Here is a 20,167-nt window from a genome sequence, read left to right on the forward strand (position 1 = left end):
GGTCCTAATTTTCGGAAAGACTTATTTTAATATTATTTAATTTATTGAAACTGAGTTTGGCACATCTCTATAAGGTTTGCCATTTCAGTTTCTTCACAAATGCGAGCACTAATCTCGTTTATGTTGCGTAAAATGCATGTAATTCGTGTAAACAAAACGCTCTTCGTCGTAGGCTGCTCCTTTTTGTCTTCTATTTTATTTTTGGTGGGCGGTGATGCATAGATACAGCTTTGATAATTGTGTGACATATATGTGAAATGAATGGAAAGAGTTGGATAAGTTGCAAACTCAGTCCTGGCTGTCCTCGCAAAGTACTAAAAATGTCTTAATACTCTACAAAAAAGTTTTACGATTTTTTTTCTTTTAGAAAATGGTAATAATTTAGAAGAAAAAATAATTTTTAAACCATTATGGGAACTTGCAATCATTTTAGATTTTTTTCCTTTCTTTTTCCATTATTTGTTTACTATTACAATTTTAATTCCTTTATTTATTTATGCATTATTTTACAATTAAATATTTTTTAAATTTATAAAAATGATCAGTTTTGCTCAGTTTTTTCTTTGATAAAATTATTCCCTTCAATGTGATATGAGTAGCAACATCAATGAGCAGCAAAAAATTATGAAGCTCATCAGAAATGTGCGCTGAATTGTAAAATTGCCGCCTTCCTGTCAGAAAGTGCAGGGGGCGGGGCAGGGGGCGTGGCAGGATTAAATGTTGGGTGGCAGAAAGTTATGTGTACTTCTTATCTGAGGCAATTAAAAAATGTTTTTTTTTTTTTTGTTTTTGCGAGCATTTTTGTTTCTGACTTCCGTTTTGCTGGAGACGACATCGTCAGTCGTCCAACAACAAAGAAGGCAGAAATCTCACATGTGAGTTCCTTGCGAAGGGGTTAAGGTTACCGGGCGGGGGTGCCTTGGAGGTGGGCTGTTGGGGGTTAAGGGGGAGCCGACGTTGCCGGCAGGCTGTAAAACTTTTGCCTTTTGTGTTGATGTGTTTATTTATGCCGACTCCTTCACTCATGATTTTACTGATTTGCAGAAGCATTTTACAGGACCACAGAAATCTTTGGCTTTCTTGGCTTTTCCTTTATTTCCCATTGTTTCGAACATTTTTACGGCTTTTTAGTGGCCAGCGAGGGGGGGAACATTTTTATTGGGGTCTCAAAGGGGATTTTGGTGGAATCAAATTATGTGGCACTAATAGAACTGAGTTTTTAGCACCCAAATAAAGAAAAAACAATATCTGATATTCTATGGCAAATTTATAAATATTTTAAAATTTACGAAATCCCTTTCAGAGCAGACTTGAAAATTTTTATTGTACTTTAATACCCCAAGTCCCTAGGATATTTTTAGTTACTTTTGCCCTGTGTGAAACCTTTTTAAAATAAATCGCAATTGCATCCTTAAAGCCCACTCAAAAAACAGGCTCAACCAAGGCTCCTGCTTCTGCCCTTGGCTTTTAAAATTCTTTTATTTTTCCCTCACACTCCAGGGCGACTCACCCATGCCATTAGCATTTTTTCGGCCATCTGAAGGTCCTGACACGGCCATAAATCTGGTGTTTAATCAAATCGCCCGACCGAAGCCAGCTGATTGATTGAAATGTCACACTAAATGCGCTGCCGCTGTCGCTTAGAAGAACTGAGATGAAAAAATTGAAAGGAAAAAGCATCAAAAATGCCAAATGAAACGTAAATGTCACCGGGACTCGGAGGGGGTTAAAGGGCAACCGCAACCCGTAGAAACTGACACCCTCCGCCTGTCGTGTGCGTTTGTTTTGCATTTGATAAGCATGAAAAAATGCACAAAAAACGCAAAATTATTTTGGATGCTGGGCTGCAAAAGGGGGAGGTGTTACGATATGGACCGGCCTGATGGACGCCCAAAAACGGAATCCTTAAAAAATAGTGCTACTTAAAAGTGAAAAGTGAAACAGAAACAACCGAGGAAGAAATGAAAAGTGGCCGTGGGGTGGGTTTTATTTTATTTTCTATTTTTTTTCGGTTTTTTTTTGTGGGGTGGCAGTGGCCAGCAAATGTTTTATCGCTTATACTTTTTATTTCTGCGTTTGTTAAGTTGGAAAAATGAGCGTCGATTAATTTAATAGAGACAAAAAGCCTTCGCACACAAACGAGCCTCGAGTTGGCAACCGTAAGCGAATGAAATGGCATTTCTGGGGTGGGGTTTGGAAAGTAAAAAATTATGAAGTGGGAAATCTGTATATGTAGATGTGGCCTAGAGTTTTTCTATGCCTCTCCCAAAATAAGACTTATTTCAAATGCCAAATCGGAAAATAATTCCATATTCATATCATATTAAAATTTTTCAAAATTGCTGTTGATCAATTGAAGATTAATTTATCCATAAATTATAATATTTTTAATAGATCAGCTTATGCAATGTATAAATACAAAAATATAATTGCTTATTCCAATTTCCACTGCTTTTTTAGTCAATTAAATATAATTACAATAAGTCTTTAACCTATTTGTTTAATACACCTGCACAAACTTATTAAAATATCTATAATTCGGTTATTAAAACCTAATCCCATTGAAATCCCAGCGAAAACACAAATCCAAATTCGGGTTTCCCGGGCCTCCCTCCATAACGAGCTGGGGGACTTTGCCCAGTTCCATGTCCGAGATTACCCAACTGACCGCTTGAGTGGCGAAAGCTCCCAGCAGATTTTCGTCCGGGCCAACTTTTCATATCAAACAACAGCGATAATACAAAATAACCGACATTTGTCCAAACGTTTAGCCATTTATTAGGGGCTTCCCCGGCCCCGGAGGATAATAAAAAAAGGCAACAAAAGTATCGACCCATTAGGGGGCATATACAAAATACAAAAATACGAAAACGAAAGAAAAAAAGTAGAATGTAAAGAGCGTAGCATATAAAACTAATGAAATCCTTATTAATATGCCTGGGACCTTTGCCGTTTGCCATTTGGACGCCCTTGTGGCGCTGCCCGTTGATGTCCTTCCGAAGAGCCCGAAACATCCAACTCAAACCCAAAGCCCAAGGAAACCCAACCAAATTGAATATGCAATGAATTGTAAAACGCAAAAGTTTTGCATAAAACAAGAAATATATGGATAAGAGTGGGGGCAGCGAGCGAACGACTCCACTTGGTCAGCTTTTCGGATAGGAAAAATGTACGCACATTTTTCAGCGCATATTATGTAATTTTTCACATTTCTCCACCGACCCAACTGACCGTTTTTTATTCCTTCAGCTTCATCTTTTTTTTTCGCTTGGGTTTTCCATTATGTTTTCGGTGTTGGTGCTTTTTTTCCCCCCCCGTCGAGTCCTCTGTGTGGGGGAATTTTCCTCCTTTTGGCATAAAGGGAAATGCGTCCAATCAGCTGCCTGCAGTCGCACGATTGGCTGTCCTCGCCCTCGTGGATCCGAAATCGAAGACAGGACCTCACAGCCCGTCTCTTTCTTCCGTCCATCGGCCATCTCTCTCATATTTGCCATGTACGCGTGTGGGTGGCGATTGATATCTGATGCGTATTCAATAGGTTTCGATGCGGAGGAGACTCGCGCACGCGTCTCTATAGCCAAAGCCCTACATCCATATGGATATGTGTGGGGGGTGGAAATCAGGACTGCACTCGTTCAACCCTTTGGCCTGGGTGGCACATTGAGTGCATGCGTATAGGAAGGACAGGGCTATTGAGTGGAATCGACCTTAGTCGAGGTCCACATACTATTATGTTTTCCGACCGGTTAAAAAAAGTTTGGTCACGAAATTCGAAAAGAAACTCCATAAATACTGTGAAAATCACTTAGCAGCCTTTCTAAAAGTATGCAATGGTTTCTACAACAATTGTTGCATACTTTTATACACCTTTACAAGGTTTCAAAATAGGACATTTTATCATTTTTTTTTTTTTTTTTTTTTATTTAATTAACATCTTTATTTAATATAATCCAGGAACAGATCTAATTAAAGCCTTTAACCTAAATGTTTTCTTAAGTAAATAATCTCTTAATTATAAATTATAATTAGTTTTCAACTTGGTATATAGGAGTAGCTCAAATTACGACTAGTTTCAAGTAAATAATATATTCATATTAGTCTCTTAGGAGCAGCCCAAAATGTCTTCTTTTGAGCCTGCGAATTGGGATAGCCCCCTGTAATCTCCGGGCTAGACGATTACGGTGGGCAGTTAGACGGTCGTTGTACCTGCTTGAGAAGAACGATATTTGGTCTTCAACAAGACTCAGGTTTAGGTCATTGTGAAGCGTTTGGCCGCTAACGAACCACTCACAGCCAGTGATTTGTCTTAATGTTTTGTTCTGGACGGTTTGGAAACGTTTTCGGTGGGACGCAGCCGCCACTCCCCAAATTTGGATTCCATATCTCCAAGTTGGTGCGATGATTTGTTGATAAATGTGCCGCTTGCATCTTAGAGATAATTTGCTTTTCTTGTTTAGCATCCAGAATAATTGGTTCCGCTTTAGGTTGCACATTTTGACGACTCTGGCAATATGTTCTCGGAAGGTTAGGCGTTTGTCCAGTGTGAGGCCTAGGTATTTCGCCTTAGTCGCTTGCTCTATGTCCACATTATTAATGTGGACCACCGGAGTTGTTTTTCGGCGTAACGTAAAGCAAACGTTTACGCATTTGCATTTTATCATTAAAATATGTTAATCGGCGAATATATATTATTTTAAAATACTTCCTATTTAGTATGTTAAAGCTCCTTTGAAATCATATTCCCATTTCCCACAATCCCTCTCCAAAGCCACCTCCCACCAGCGAATATCACTAATTTTCTCTCCTGTTTCCAGGGTCTACGCAAATGTGCCAATAAAAATACTTAAACTTCATTAATAAACAATTATGTGCCCCGTTATTGCGAGCTAAGCGCAACGAATTAATGGCCCTTTGTCGGCTTCAATAATTTTAATGTCTTTCTGCAGACCTCCTATTCGTGCCTCCTATGCCAACCATCTAGACCCGAAAAGCCCAACTACCTTCCTCTATCGCCCATAAAGGTCCATTAAAATGCCAATGTGTTTGCTACTATGTAGCAGGCCATAAATTAAGGGGCACAGTCAAAATAGACGGGGAAAAACGTTACAAAAAAATTAATAACACACGGAGAGTGTGTGCGAAAGAGTTGAAGGCATGCACAAATAGGAAATTCTAAAATGGAGTCTTGATTAAGGTGGACTACACATTACTGTACATGCATCTCTAGAAAATATTTCTCTAACTTATAGGTAATATAGGGATCCAGAGAAATTACCATACACTTAAAATGACTTTAACAGTGTCCAAAAGTAGGCAATGTAAAAATTAACTTGTCTTTTAGCATATATTCTTAGTAGATCCTGACTTTAAATCTATTGTAGCATACTTTTGGCCAGCAAAAGTGTTAGTATTTATGTTTATAAGTTCCGCTAAAAGATCGTATAAAATACTATCCCATTTGCGGACTAATCATGAAAGTGCTACCCTGGACCACTAAAAACGTCCCCATGCCCCAACAGAAATGATAATACATTATCAGGTCGGGGCATTAATGAGCTGAAGCTCAAACACAAATAGAATCCTGCCCCGAAAAAGGGTTCAGTGTGTGTGGCTGTGTGTTTGGGTTAGGGAGAGCCATTAAATTTATGGGCCGCAAAAAAAGGACCAAAAATCAACGACAGCCAAACCAGATGAGAGCGTCAAGGACGAAGCAGAGAGTATCAATGTGTTTGTCAGGGGAGGCCGAAACTGGGAGGAAACTTAATTTTCAGTTTCTTCTTCGAGCATCTTGGCTGCGAAATAATTTTATAGCATATTTTTCGGCTGTTTTTATATTTATTACATTGGGGACTTTTCATTGTTACGCATCGGTCGTTTGCCAACACACCGAACGCACCACCACCCACGAGCCACCCACCGTTGACAATGTCTTGGAAGATGTACGTCGCCACCCCCGCACCACCCAAAAAACCCAGACCCAAGGCCCCCACCACTTTGCACCACCCACTATATCTCTTTCGGCCGTGTTTGTTTTAGCTTAAATTAACAAATGTGCTTTTGTGTGATAATTATAATTTTACATTACCTTTTGTTAATTGTTCAACGCTATACGATGGTGGTGCGCCCCAAAAGTGGGCGGTGCAAAGGTGTTAAAAAGACGTAAATAAGATGATGATGTTGCTTTGGTATTAGTTTCGCACACACAGACACACAACCCTTCCAAAGGACGCGTGTGACATATTGGCAATTTGATCAAGCCATAAGGTGCACAGTCGGGGTGAACATTGTGGTACCGCACCTACAAGCACTCGTGATGGTTCAAAGCCGGTCAGAAAATGTTTTTTTTTTTTTAAATACAAAATTGTTGGAACTTTAAGGAACAGCTTGCCATATATTGAAAGTTGTAGAACTTAATTATGTTGTTTATTTTTAAACCTTTTTTTGTATTACTTTATTAATGCATGTGTTTAGTTATTTATCCCTTAAAAAATATTCATAGAAGATCAAATATTTATTGTAGTTTTTTTTAACCGTTTACATACTATAAAATATTTATAAAAATTAAATAAATGTATTCTAGTAATTTTTTATAAATTCTCAAGAAATATTTTTCGATATGCTCGCTATTATTTTTTCGCCCTAAACTGTATGCCTTCGTATCACTCCCCCTTTTCTCGCTATGTGTGTGTGTTATGCATTAATGACACAAAATTTTTAATGATGTGCTACGTGTTAAGTCATCTCCAGAGTGCCGCAAAAGCCTAACGTGGCAAGTGGAACGTGCAACAGCATCGGCACATCAGCAACATCACCAAACCATTGCCAAGGTAATAATCGTAAGCAACAAAATTGGTAATTTTTGGGAATATGTTTTGCTGCGGGACACACCCCCTGCCCACCACCGTTCCGCGCGCCCCTTTTACCCGTCATTTATATATATGTGTATATAAAATTGTAATAAGTAAAATTATGCCTTCCCGCTTCGGATGTGCGAGACTTTCATTAGGCCCACCTTAAAAGGTGTTGAATGTTTTCGGGTATTTTTTGCTGTCGGCTGCCGTTGGTGCTGCATCTGCTTTTCGCTAATAATAAAATAGTGTTCGTTGTGTCGCTGCTAATAGGCTTTTTGGTTAATTAGAAATTTTATGTGGCACCTGCTAATGGCTGTGGGGCCGCCATTTGGTGTCTCTGTGGCAGGTGGCCAAACTAATCGGCGGACAGTGTGGCCCTATCGAGATATGAAGCGAGTGAAAAGTGTTGCTTTAGTGGCATGCGAATTGTAATATTATAATATTTATTTAATACTTATCATTATAATTTTTTGGAAACAAAGTTGAGAATTATTTTAATTTCAAGCAAAAAAGCTTAACGATAAATTGATTGCCAGTGTTACCACTTGCCTAATTAAAGCCACAAATTTCCGCTTGGCAAGTGCAATATAAGAAATACACTCATCAAAACAGATAAAAGCAATTGCGAGAAAGAGATGGGGGAAAAGCGTAGCAAAACTGTTTGAATTATTTGCAACATTTGTACAAATTAACTTTATGACCGCTGGCTAAATACAGTCAAACATGGCACAGCTAGAAGATTCTGGAGCGGCGGGGCACAGGTGGGCCAGGTACAATGTGTATACAACACACAAAGCATAACAAGGCAAACACAAAATATGAACCGAGCGAAGTAGCAGAAATACTCGTGCAAAAAAAATACAAGAAATAAAAACGAAAACGTTGGCATACATACATATATATATGCTGTCTGTTTTGGAACCGAAGAAGGATGAGGATGTTGGCGGGGTGAAGAAAGAAAATTGTAAACATTGTTTCCGCTTCATTGTTAGGACCCGGGTCCGGGTCTCGAGTCTCGGGATCCGGGGCGGACAACTGTCACAGCTCTCAGCTGAGATTCAGAGATCCAGCGCGAGCCGTTCCAACCAATCAGCCACCCAATCAGACTAACAAGCCCGACTCGGAGTCCCAGGCTTGCATTTCATAGCAGATGTCCTGTGCTGCCACTGCACCGCAAGGAAATAGGGGCAATTGGTGGTCAAAAGTAGTGCCTGTGAAGGCGTAATTAAGGAAAAAGTGTGACCACACCTTTATAAAATAACCATATCAGTGTTACCAAACGATCGATTTGAAATACATCCCTGACAAGCAATCAGTGTTGTCCCATTAATAGTAATTAAAGATAAGCCAGTGTTGCCTTAAAAGTAAAATGAATAAAAAATCAGTTCCATAGTTTTGTAAGTAAGTAAATTAATTCATATTTATTAATTTTTACTTGTTTCACTTTTGCTAGCCTACCAGGTTTGTCGAATTGATTTGAAATTTATCTTTGCATTGATTTATATCAATGGCTATTAACCATCAATATTTCTTCCAGTGCATCGGTCTTTTTCCCTGTGTCCAGGTGCAGGCCCAGTCACAGTTCACATTTTGTTTTCTTACCGCGCTGACTTTATTTACATGGACAGTCAAGAGGCAGAAAACTGAGGCTATGGCGACGGGCAAAGGCAGACGGAAAATTGAGGTTGATATGAGGTTGGCAGCGTCGAATGGCGTTCGCCAAACTGCAGTAAAAACTCAATGATTTAACAATGAATGCAGCCAGCCATCGCGAGACGCACCCAGAACATCAGAGCATCAGTACATCGGAGCTTCGGGGCTTCAGAACATCGGAGCAGCCGGGAAAAGCAAGCCAGCAAGCTATACAAATATATGCAAGTCAAAGAATAAAAAAATGAAAGCAAAACATTGACAGACAACATGAAGGACCGAAAGGATGATGCTGCCAGTCAGTCAATGCACTTGGAAACAAATTTAGTTTAATTTAATTTACAATTTAATAGGGCATTGAAATCAAAAGGGTTTTAAAATCATTTGTAAATGCGCCAAAGAGTATGCAACAAAAATTTATATTTAGTCCAGATAACAAAATATAGTATTGCATACTTTTATGTACCTCAAGAATTTAAAGAATTTTATAGATTTATGTATATTAGTGTTACTTTTACCTTTTAATTTATTTTTTTGTTTGATTGTCGAACATTTAAATGCCTATTTTTTTGTGTGCATCGGCACAGGCTGCACCACAGTGTGCGTGTCGAAGGACGACCCACTCTGGGCTGCAGCAGAAATATGAATGCCTCACCGGTTCAAAATGAATTAATAATCAGTAATTCTTGAACAAAAAAATAAGGCAAAAGGAGAAAAAAAATGGGAAAGATGGGGGAAATCTCTTGGCAAAGGTCGGTTGCTGTCTGCCTTTGGGCTGCCCCCGCCCACCGCTTTCCCATTTTCCGCCGCCTTCCATTTCCACCTGCAGTGACAAGTACAGCCGGACCTGGTAGCTTCGGTGGTTGACTGGTCTGTGACTGATTGGCGCAGCTGAGCACCTGACTGAGCCACCCGGCCCCCCGCCCACTGGCAGCACCACCCACTTACCCACCGCCCCCTAAGTGGGCTGGGGACTGAAAAGGCCATGGATTTTAATTACAAGAAATTGTTTGCGTTTTTTTCGTTTCTGCTTGCTTCACAAAAGATTTCGGGGACAGAGTTGGACTAAAACAAAGGACCGCGTTATGATTTCTATACATAACCGCAATATATTTATATATAAAGTATAGATATATAAAGGAATAAAAGAGACACTCTCATAATTTTCAACCAAATCATAGCCTTTAAATTTGTATATGATTTTGGATAAGTATTGTATACCTTATATTTGTTTAGCGATGACAATGAACTTGGCGAATATATAGTACATAATAGAAAATAAAAGCTTGCCTCCATCCTTGGATTTCTTCGCCCTGTTGCTTCTTTCATAAAACAAATTGCATTTTATTAGCCCCAAAAATGGCGAGGAAAAAAGGAAAGTGGGTGGTACGCTGAATAATCGTGGATAAAGCAACTATTGTCACATGATTTGGCCCGACTCGGGCAATATTTTGTAGCCTGCCACGCCCTGTCGGGCGTTGCACAATGAAAAGGGTTCGACACCGGAGCAGGATCTGGGATCCAGGATTCAGGATTCAGGATCCGTGGAACCGGCATTTCGAACCGGAATGAGATGCCGCACAAAAGGACCACCACAATGGCACGTCTGACAAACAAGGCGCAAACCAGCAAAAAAAAGCAGGGAATAAAAACACGAATGGCAAGAAACCGAAACCAAAAAAGGTGTTTCGAAATATATAAAAATAGCTAAATTTATTGGACAGTCGCACGCCACCCATTTAATTTATATTTATAGAAAATAAACACCAAAAGCAATGTCATATCCTTCCCCAACGCAAAAAAAGCCAAACAAAGAGATGGATGAAGGGAAAAAATTGGAAAAAGTCTGTAAAGGATGCTGGAGTTGAAAAGAAGGAAAATGATATGCTTCATGAAACACATCTAGAATAATTAAAAGTTGTTTCGGTATTTGTTTGGTAAGCATTATTAAAGATAAATAATTTTTTTAACCTTGTGTTGGTAATATTTTAAAAATTTTATGAGCATAAAATGTATTTATATATATAATGGGAAATTATATAGTTATTTATGAGTGGAAAACCAAACAATTTTCGATTTAAAGCAAGAAAAGGTAACTTTAATTCTTTATAACCCAAAGGTACCTTCGACAGTTAACTAACGCCTTGAAATGAGCTGCAAAGCCCCTCTATCATAAGACGTTCACTTCATTCCAACTCAGGGTATAATGCAATAAATTAGCCTTCATTCTTCGGAACTCCTTCGGCCCAACAGGAGCGCAACAAATTAAATGTCAAACGACAAGGGGTCCCAGGACAAATAAAAAGAATATAAAGAAAAATTCTCACTTCGGAAACGGAAGAAGGGGTCTGTCGTCTTTTCTTCGCCTTGTATTAAAAAACAATTTGCTGGCAAAAAAAAAGGGAAAACACATGAGAAAACTTACGACACGCGTCGCATACTACCAAAAAAAAAGGACACCAGGGACACGGGAATTGGCCACAAAAGATGCTAATGATTTATTTAATCGATTTGACCATGAACATATGTCCTCTTTGGTGCCGAGCGTGTGAAAAATGACCGAAAATTCCGGGGGCATGTGGTGGGTCATCCTCTTCAATTTTATTTCCCCATTTTTTCGCCCCTTTTTTCTTGCCATTTCTTCCATTTTCTTTTTTTTTTTGGCTTGCAGTCAAGTGTCCGGCTGATCTTTTTAATAGTTTCGGTTACGCAACGTTGACAAGGGTTTTCGTTTTCCAGAAAGGGTCAATATTGGTTGGGCCGTGTGGTCAAGTGTAAGTCGTTTCGGCTTTGCTGTGTAAATTATGTTAAACGTTTGTCAATTTGTGTGATTTGTCTTGTCTGCCGGAAGGCAAAAGGTGCGAAAGGGGTTAAACCGTCCATGGTCACGCGCTATTAACTCCAATAAATGTCAGAAAAGGGGGTTGGATGTCCGAGGTGTGGATTTGTGGCCATGTTCAATGATTTGGAGAGCTGGGATTATGTCCCCTTGGATTTATCAATTTTATTTTGCTATTTATATATAAATATTCCACAGAAGTCCGTATCAAAATGTTTTAAAAACTCCTATTAAGCTGCCAAAAAGTATGCAACAACATAATTACGATATTCTATGTTTTGTACTGCATACTTTTGGTTACGTTTTTAAGTGGTTTCAAAACTAAAGTTTGTAATTAATTGGATTTAAGGAGAATAAAATTAAGTTACGTTGGAGTTTATGTTTTTTATAATTTATTTTTTGCGACCCTTCGATTTGGCCTTAGCTTGACCATTAGTTTAGGGCGCCTTTGGGGAGTTGGGAAAAAATCAACTCATCTCTGTTTTGTACAGACAATAAATAAGGAGAAGATGGGGAGAACGTAAGACAAGTTTTTCTTTTTTTTTTCTGCAAAAGAGGAAAATGACTAACAATGGGTGTGGCCGGGGCGAAGGGAAAAAGGGGCGGCTAATAAATCGGTTTCAATATATCAAAGACTTAAATTTCAATTTTTTTCAAATTTCCTGCCATTTAAATGCACTCCTTCGTCCGAGGGATTTCCCAGGGACGGGGTTTGGGGGTCCGAGGACCCCATTGTTATGGTTGGCTGGTAAATGATGCGCAAGGGGGGTTGGACATCGTGGCATTCGCTGCAGAATTGTGCCTTTTTGAGTGAGCCAAGAATTGAATATTTCTCTTCGCCTTCCACGGCCAGTATTTTTTCCCACTTCTCCGGCGGGTCTATCCAATTTTTTTGTATTTTTTTTCGCCTTCTTTGCTTTGGCGACAGACAACGACGCAATTCTTTAGCATTTTATTTCAATTTTCCTTGGGTTCGGGGAGTTGGAGGAGTCAACGCAGTGTACAGCACATTTACTGCCTCATCTATTTAATACCATAAATAATTGCATCTAATTAAATATGCTCAAATGAAAATGTCCGCTTTTCTTTCTTACTTTTTTTTTTTGTTTTGCTCTCCCCTGTCCAGGACTTTTCCGCTTTCCTTTCTCTTTTTTTTGAAACCATCCCAGCTACGTGCCATGAGTTGGCTGCAGTTGACGCGTGATGGAGCGAATGTCATTCGAAATGAAATTCAAGTTCCAATTTGGACCCGCGAGGCGAAAAAAAGTGGGGGTGGGGCGTGGAAAATAGCGCGGAAAATGGGGAAAGATTGGGTGCCAAGGAGAAATTAAGTAGCAGCGGGCCAAGGGGAAAAAAAAGAATTTAATAGTTTTCAATTAGGAATCGTTTGCAGCCTTTTCTTTTCGCACCCTCTCTGTTTTTCCGCGCTCCTTTATGGCACACACTTGATGCCGCAAAGCCAGTGCCGCGCATTTTCACCATTTCCCACCGCTTTCCACGGCCCTTTGCCGAGTGTCAAGCAAATGAAGTCACGACTCGTCCTCCCACTTTTGTCAGTTTCGTTATTTCGCCTTGGTTTTGGCCTTTTTTCCATTGCTTATCAGATACCCTGTAGGGATTTTAATTGGGCGAAAAGAAGGGTAGCCATTAAAAATGTTATAGAAAATATTATCCAAAGGTTACATTTTTTTTAATATCATATTTATTATTATTATTATTATTTTTCTTTGTTTATACTATAAAATACTTTAAACGTAACATTATTTATAATAAATAATTTATTTTGTTAAGATATATAAATGATTATTTTGAATATATTTTATTTTCTATTTAATTTCGTGTAGCTTTTATTTTAAGCGTATTTAATGGGTATCAAGGATTCCTTATCCTTGGGAAAATCCCTTTACATTCTTCAGAGCTCTCCTGCCACTGTTGTTGTTGCTTCTCCTGCTTTTAATTCAACGTAAATTTTATTTTATTTTAATTTCGCTGCAATTCTTTTAGCACACTTCTGTCTTGCCATCTCCCTCTCTCTTGTGCCGCCCATCTCTTTGCCACCCACAACGGGCTGGCTTTATGAACCCAACGCCGTTGGAAATTCGTTGAGTATTTTGTTTTTATTTTGTTTTTTGTTTTTATTGAAACGATGCCCCGTGTATTTTGTCACGTGACTCTCATTTAAGCGAAAAATGTCAAGCAGTTAGTATGTAATCATTGCTGGCATTGCTTTAATTAATTAAATAGTAAGCAGGTCTAAAGTCGAAAAAGGGTTCGGAAAAGAAGAGAATCTCAAATCAAATGGTAAGAATTTGTTTAAATGAAAACTAAACTAGTTACTGGCCAACTTGCCTTTCGATTAGAAACCAATAAATAAGCCCTGAAATATTTGCAGCAAACTTTCAGAGACACTTAACTTCTGGCCTGTTTCGGGGGAACTGGGATATTTATGGTGACCCCGGCGAAACTTTCACTTCAACTCCGGAATACCAGGGGCAATCAATGCAGAGGGCCCTGGGAAACAAGTCAAGACAGTTGCCTAAATAACTTTGCAGCAGCAAAGCAGGAAAAACGGTGCAAAACACGGCAAAAACAACGCCAAACAACGGGCAGGAGTTCGCGGAAAATTAACGGCAGGAGCTTTGAGTTCCGGAGGGTGGTGGAAAATGGGGGGGGAAAGCCGGGCGGAAAGTTATTGAGCAACGACCTAAAACAACAACGAAATCCTTAGCCGCTGAATTTCTGGCCTGTGATGGTTCGATGAATTTATTACTTTTGATGTTCAAACACGAAAACTGCTGCAGGCCATAAAACAAGGTCTCGAGACCGCCGATATTTCCCATTTCCCACCATTTCCACACTTTGCTCCATCAGACTTGGGCGGTGGTGCGCAAATGCTATTAAAAGTTTACATGTCTCAATAGAGTGTTAAGAGATTAGTTGGCATAAAATATTTACAGAATTTTAGCGGAAAAGTTGGGCAGATTGGGGCTAAAAGGGGGTTAGGCAAAAGGGGTATATAACTGTAACAAATAAAATCAATTTAATGAAAATATTATAAAAATTGCATAGAATCAATAACAATAATTTAATTTTGAGCCATTTTAACACATATTTATCTATTTAAAAGTGCTTTTAAAAATAGCTCATCTATAATTTTCATTTATATTTCTTCAATTTAAATAAAGAAACAAATTGTAGCATCTCCAATCTAATTATGATTATTATTATATTATAATTCCGTATTTTGTGAGTACCTGCTACAATCCATCTGTTTTGAGTAGGGTCACTACAACGCTGTTTACAAATTAAACTATTTTTTTGAGATGGGCTTATAAACTAGATCCAACCTTGTCACAAAATATTGGCAAGGCACGAAATGCTAACCAGAATGTTTGTTCGTTACAATTAGGGTTTAAAGATACATCCCGATAAGGCCACATAATCATATACGAACAGCGATTTGGCGTGAGAGATGGGCTTTTAACCAAACTTTAAAACTATATAAATTTGGAGATCTATTGCATCGGCGGACAGTGTAGTTGCCGTAGCAAGATGGAAGTGCGCCATTTATTCACTCTTTTTCTTCCCATAGTTTTGGCTTTAATGTGTCGAGCGGAAAAACCCTACAATGTGGAGCTAAATACCTTCCAGATGGACCAAACCATTGAAAATCAGGAAAAGTGGGTGGAGTGGGAAACGCTGAGGATGAAGAAGGTGTCTCGAAATAAATTTGTGGTTTCTGGCGACTTTGAATTTAAACTGAATATGGGTGACCAGCAGAAGGTGAGTCTTTAAAAAATAAATATATATTATTAAATGTTGAATATTGCTATTAAATCTTAAAAAAAAACTTTGGTTTCCTATGGGCTTTAAAATCAGAAATCTAAACTTTCGGTATTACTTACATCATATTTTTTATTTAATTTGTTACCTTAATGTTTTGTTATTTTTTCAGATAGCCCTAATGGTTTTCACCTACGATTCCAATGCCAGAAAGCGAGGTCCCATGGTGTTGAATGTGAACAAGCCCTTCTGCCAGTTCATCAACGAGGATGAGGACACTTATCCGCAGATACAGAAGGTCTCCAACTTACCGGAGCAGGGGAAGTGTCCCTTCCCCAAGGGCAAATACCAGATCGACAACTACGAAATGGAGACCAATTTCCTGCCGGATAACGCCCCCAAGGGGGATTACCTCCTGCTGTTGACCATGATGGATAATGAAATACCAGTGGCTGGACTCGAGGCCACTGTAACCCTGACTTAGGTTGGGTTTTCCCTTTTTTCCCCTTTTTTTTTACTAGTTTTTGATATTTTCCGGTTGGATCCATTTGACACGACAAGCGTTCTGCTTCATATTTAACTTAACTTTACCTTGAACATCAATATAAGGACATCGCTTTCAAAGACAAAAATAAATGTGGTTATGGTTAATGGTTTATCGGGCATGGGGGTAACCAGTCGTCAAGTGCAAAATGCTTGAAATGACAAACACAAAACCAATTGCACCGCAGAGTTTCAGCTTCAACACCTCATCTAATTGAAATTTCTGCCATATCCTGCGGAGTGCATGGCATTTGTCTCATTGGCAACGCCCCAAACCCACCAACTGCCACTCAGGGCCCTTCAAAATGAATTTAATGATATGTGAGCCAGGTTTTTTTGCGCGTTCTCTTGCTAAAAATGATTATCTCCACATTACAATCCATTGATTCCACTTAAGCACCGCTAGAATTGCACCACATGCTGGGTGGCTTGGGTGGTTTGGGTGGTTTGGGTGGCCTGGCTGCTCTTCGCACACAGGCGACACTTAATTAACAAATATGCATTACAAACACCCGCAACGAGCAGCAATTGGTTGGTCATGTCATCCCAGAATCCCTCGGTATCAAATACCCCAACCCCCTCTGCTTAACCCCTTATTTGCCGCGTCCCAGCTGAAAGACCCGGGGGTCCGCGAGGATAACCCCTCGAAAAGGGGGCTTTCACGCGGGGTTGGCATGTGTTTAATTGAAAAATCATATGCAGCGCGCATAATTATGTTTATTGCAATAATCCGATGCAAATTTGCAAAAACTCCAACTGACACAATCACCGAAATGCTTTAGACGTTGGCAAACACCATCAGTGGCGTAGTGTGAAAGGGGGGCCAAGTTGGTGTAGTTGTTATAAGTAATTAATTTAAGGGGCACTAGGTTACTTAAGTTCTTAACAGTAATAGATAAAAAAAAATTATAAGAAAATTCAAGAAATAAGTAATTGGAAAATAAAAAAAAAAAAATTTTTGAAATACATTTTTTTTTGTTTTTATTAAAAATTTGCATTTTTTGAATTACAAATTTGAATTTTACGGATTGACAAGTAAAAATTTATAAATGATAAAAACGAATTTAAATCCATCCACTGCTTTTAAATTTAAAGGTCAGTACAATTTAGCTTAAAGAAGTAAAAATGAATCTGAAGAATTCGCGTTTATTTTGTTTTATTGTTTATAGGCATGGGCACCAATTATGACAGTTTATTGTTATTTTATCCACCTTACATTTTCAAAACTACGCCCCTGAGTAACCCCACCGGCGTTGCACTGGGCAACCCCCTCGCCCCATTGCCACCCCCGTGCAACCGGTTGCTGTTGCAGCGACGCCCCTGCGCTTTTGTGCAACTGCAACTGCCTGGTGATTTGTGTTTGCATCTGCAGCTGTAAGTGTAGTTGTATCCGCCATCCATAACCGTATCCGCACTTGTATCTATGTGGCCACGACCGTATCTGTAGCTGTAGCCGTATCGGTGTTGTTGTTTTTGGCTGCTGGCGCGCATTAAATTGCTCTTTAAATTGCACATTTCAACGCCTACTGATTATGACAGATAATTATGTTATCGAGTGCCGCCACACGCCGCATTCAACCCTGTGCCTCCCACGGAAAGCTACTCCCCTTCCCAGAAAAATGCTCATTTCGCTTTGCAGGTATATGTCGAAGATACTTTAGCTTGAGTGAAAATAGGAAATAGGTAGGAGAGTTATATTTTTTAGGGATTTTTAGAACTTTTCTGATAATTTTATTGGGTTTTTTATAAGTAAGTTAGTTTTTTGTTCGGTTCGTCCTTTTAAATATTATTTATTTAATAAGAAATGTTAAGACAAAATTATGGGAAAGGGACTATTTGGCAAGTTTTTAGGATTGGAAAAAAAACTTAAAATAAATTTATTCCTTACTTTTGATTACCTTAAAGGGGATGAACTTCATTTAGAAGAATTAAAATGGATTTTTGTTTAAGAAAATCGCATTTTCTTATAACACATTTTAAATAAAGTTATTTTATTATAATTTATAAATTATAATTTACGTATAAATATTTTATTAACCCGTTTCTTGAGTTGTGTAGCCCCAAGCATACATATATTTATCACATTATTTTCCTCAAGAAGGGGCTCCCTTCTCCGCGTCGGAGACGTCAGAGTCAGGTGAACCCGGATCCAGTCAGGCTGAGATGGAGCTGGAGACGGCGGCATGTGCTCGCTTTGGGGCCAAGTGTACTCCCTTTACAATCCACACCTTCTTGCCGTTTCATTTCCGCAGGTACACATATTTTTAATCATCATTAACAATAATTCGAGAAATACTTTTAATTTTGTGTTCGCGGCAGGCTCAAGACGACATGTGGCTTCAGGGGCGGGGTTGCAAGGGGGTTGGCCTGGGCCCGTTTGGGTTTTGTTTCCTATTCCCCCTACTACCCCTTTACGCTTTTTTTTTTGCCTCAATGACATTGCACTTACTGTCTCCGCCTTCAAGATTTATGAAAAATTTCCCACCCCCCCCGGGGGAATTGTTTTCGACGCCTTTGCCCGCGTACTGTTTGTTGTTTTCTCTTAGGTTCACTTCGCTTCTTTTTTTTTTGTATATTTTCTGGCATTTTCTTGTGTGCAATATTAATTATTATGGGCGCCCCGCCACCCACACAAATAAATCATAAATTAAAAGCTGGGAAAGTGGCTGCCACACCCCCGTTAGACAATTTTTATCATTAAACGCATTTGATAATTAAAAATTGTCATTTTTTAGCAGCCCCAAGTTTCGGAAAAAAAATGAAAAATATTAAATTACCAAAGAGAAGAGGGGGTTTAGGGTGAAGGGCATTTATCATGTTGCCAACTGTTTGTTTGATAAGGGAAAAGCGAACCAAAAATGGGAAAAAAAAACAAATATGTATACACAGACATAAATAAAAATTAATTGGTGAAGAGAGTGGGGAGTTGAAGTCACATAAATATTACTTAAAATAGATTCGGAAAAGCAGAAAAGTGCCAAGCCAATCTCTTCGGTTACCTTTTCCGGTTGGCTTTTCCTAAGGTTTCATTTCATTAAGTTTTACAAGCTCTTCGATTGCCCCACAAAGGGCAGAGAAAAAAGATCATAAAATAATAAGCGTAAGTATAAGAAACAGAAAGCCGGGGAAAACCCAAGTAGACAACCGTTGAAAGTAATGCGAAAAGTGGAAACCATTATAATTGTTGTTAAATGAACCAGATAGCAAAGGCAGACGGAAGTGGAGCGGGAAACTGCGGAAAAGCTCACGGCAAATGTGTTTCCAATTGATGGAAACCCGTCCAATTGGCAAGGTTTCCTCCGCCGGCGAAAATGGCAACAGAAACAAACAGTTGGCAGGGACGAAGGAAAATGAGGGCAAATGAAACCCTAAGGAAAATAAACTCGAAATTGTATTTCCATTTTAAGTGCTTTAATCTGGAGAACAGGGAAAGAACAGGTATAGGTATATTATAGGTATATTAGGTATATTATTGTATTGAAATGTTATTTTAAAATATTATTTCTCAATGAATTAAATGGTAAATATTTTTTAAGTTGTGCCAATATGTTTATACCCTTTAATAAGTGGAAAAATAATTTATATACAATTTTTTTTCAAGTTCTGAAGAATATTTTCCTCATTTCCAAGCTTCCTTGTGCGGAAAAATTTGCTCCGGCTTTGGCATTTTCCGCGCTATTACCACTTTTCGAAGCAATAAAATATTATTAAAATTATATTTCGCCCGCCGCACACACAAAAGCACAGACCGAGAATCTGGTGGCTGTAAATCAACGTCTCGATGACATTAAAATAAAATTTTAATGCCGCCAACGAGCGAGGGAGACGGCACCAACCGGCTAGAAAGAGAGGGGGCGAGTAGAGTAATTTCCCTGGCGCGTTTTTGATCGAAAACTTTTTCACGTCTGTAGTTTTGTATACGTGTGTTGGTGTGCAAGTTTTCCCTGGAAAGTCTCATCATTTTCACCTTGGTTACAATGCGGCGCCAACAATTTTATTTGAATTTATCAGCCCCATTCCAGCGAACGTTTTCCGCGTTTCCTCGTTCTGCCCTTTTCGGCTCATTTTCCTGGCACTTGGCAGGGCAAATAATTGTAAATATTTGATACACAATAAGGCAATAAAAATAAAATTGAAAATTTTTCGCTTTGTGCTACGCTGCCTTTTATTATCATCGTCATCAGCATCATCATCAGCAGGAGCATCGTCCTCCCCATTTCGTCTGGGATTGTGTCGTAAAGGAAATTGATACATAAGTCATTTTTATTGGCATATTCTTTTGTGTAATTACGTTGCAGGTAATTTAAATTTCCGTTTGCCTCTGCTTGCTGGATATAATTTATGCCTGATGAAAAACCTATTAAAAATTATATGTAATTTACGTAAATCGCATCGATTTTCAACTCGACTGGAGATGAAAATAAAACTGAAAATATTTTGGTAGAATTTTACGTTATTTCTGTCGGATTGCAGAGGGACTGAAAATAAAACTCTAGAAAAC

At 38.8% G+C, this 20,167-nt stretch overlaps 1 protein-coding gene across 1 annotated transcript; it reads left to right on the top strand.

The window, feature by feature from the left end:
* The first annotated feature begins 14,880 nt into the window (after nt 1-14,880).
* LOC108021998 (uncharacterized) lies at nt 14,881-15,607 on the top strand. Its single transcript, XM_017090838.3, has 2 exons — nt 14,881-15,123; nt 15,296-15,607. The coding sequence occupies exons 1-2, from the start codon at nt 14,893-14,895 to the stop codon at nt 15,605-15,607; spliced, it is 543 nt and encodes a 180-aa protein (XP_016946327.1). The 5' UTR covers nt 14,881-14,892.
* Nucleotides 15,608-20,167: the final 4,560 nt, after the last annotated feature.

This window comes from Drosophila biarmipes, chromosome X, assembly GCF_025231255.1.
Source record: "Drosophila biarmipes strain raj3 chromosome X, RU_DBia_V1.1, whole genome shotgun sequence".
Lineage (NCBI taxonomy): Eukaryota > Metazoa > Arthropoda > Insecta > Diptera > Drosophilidae > Drosophila > Drosophila biarmipes.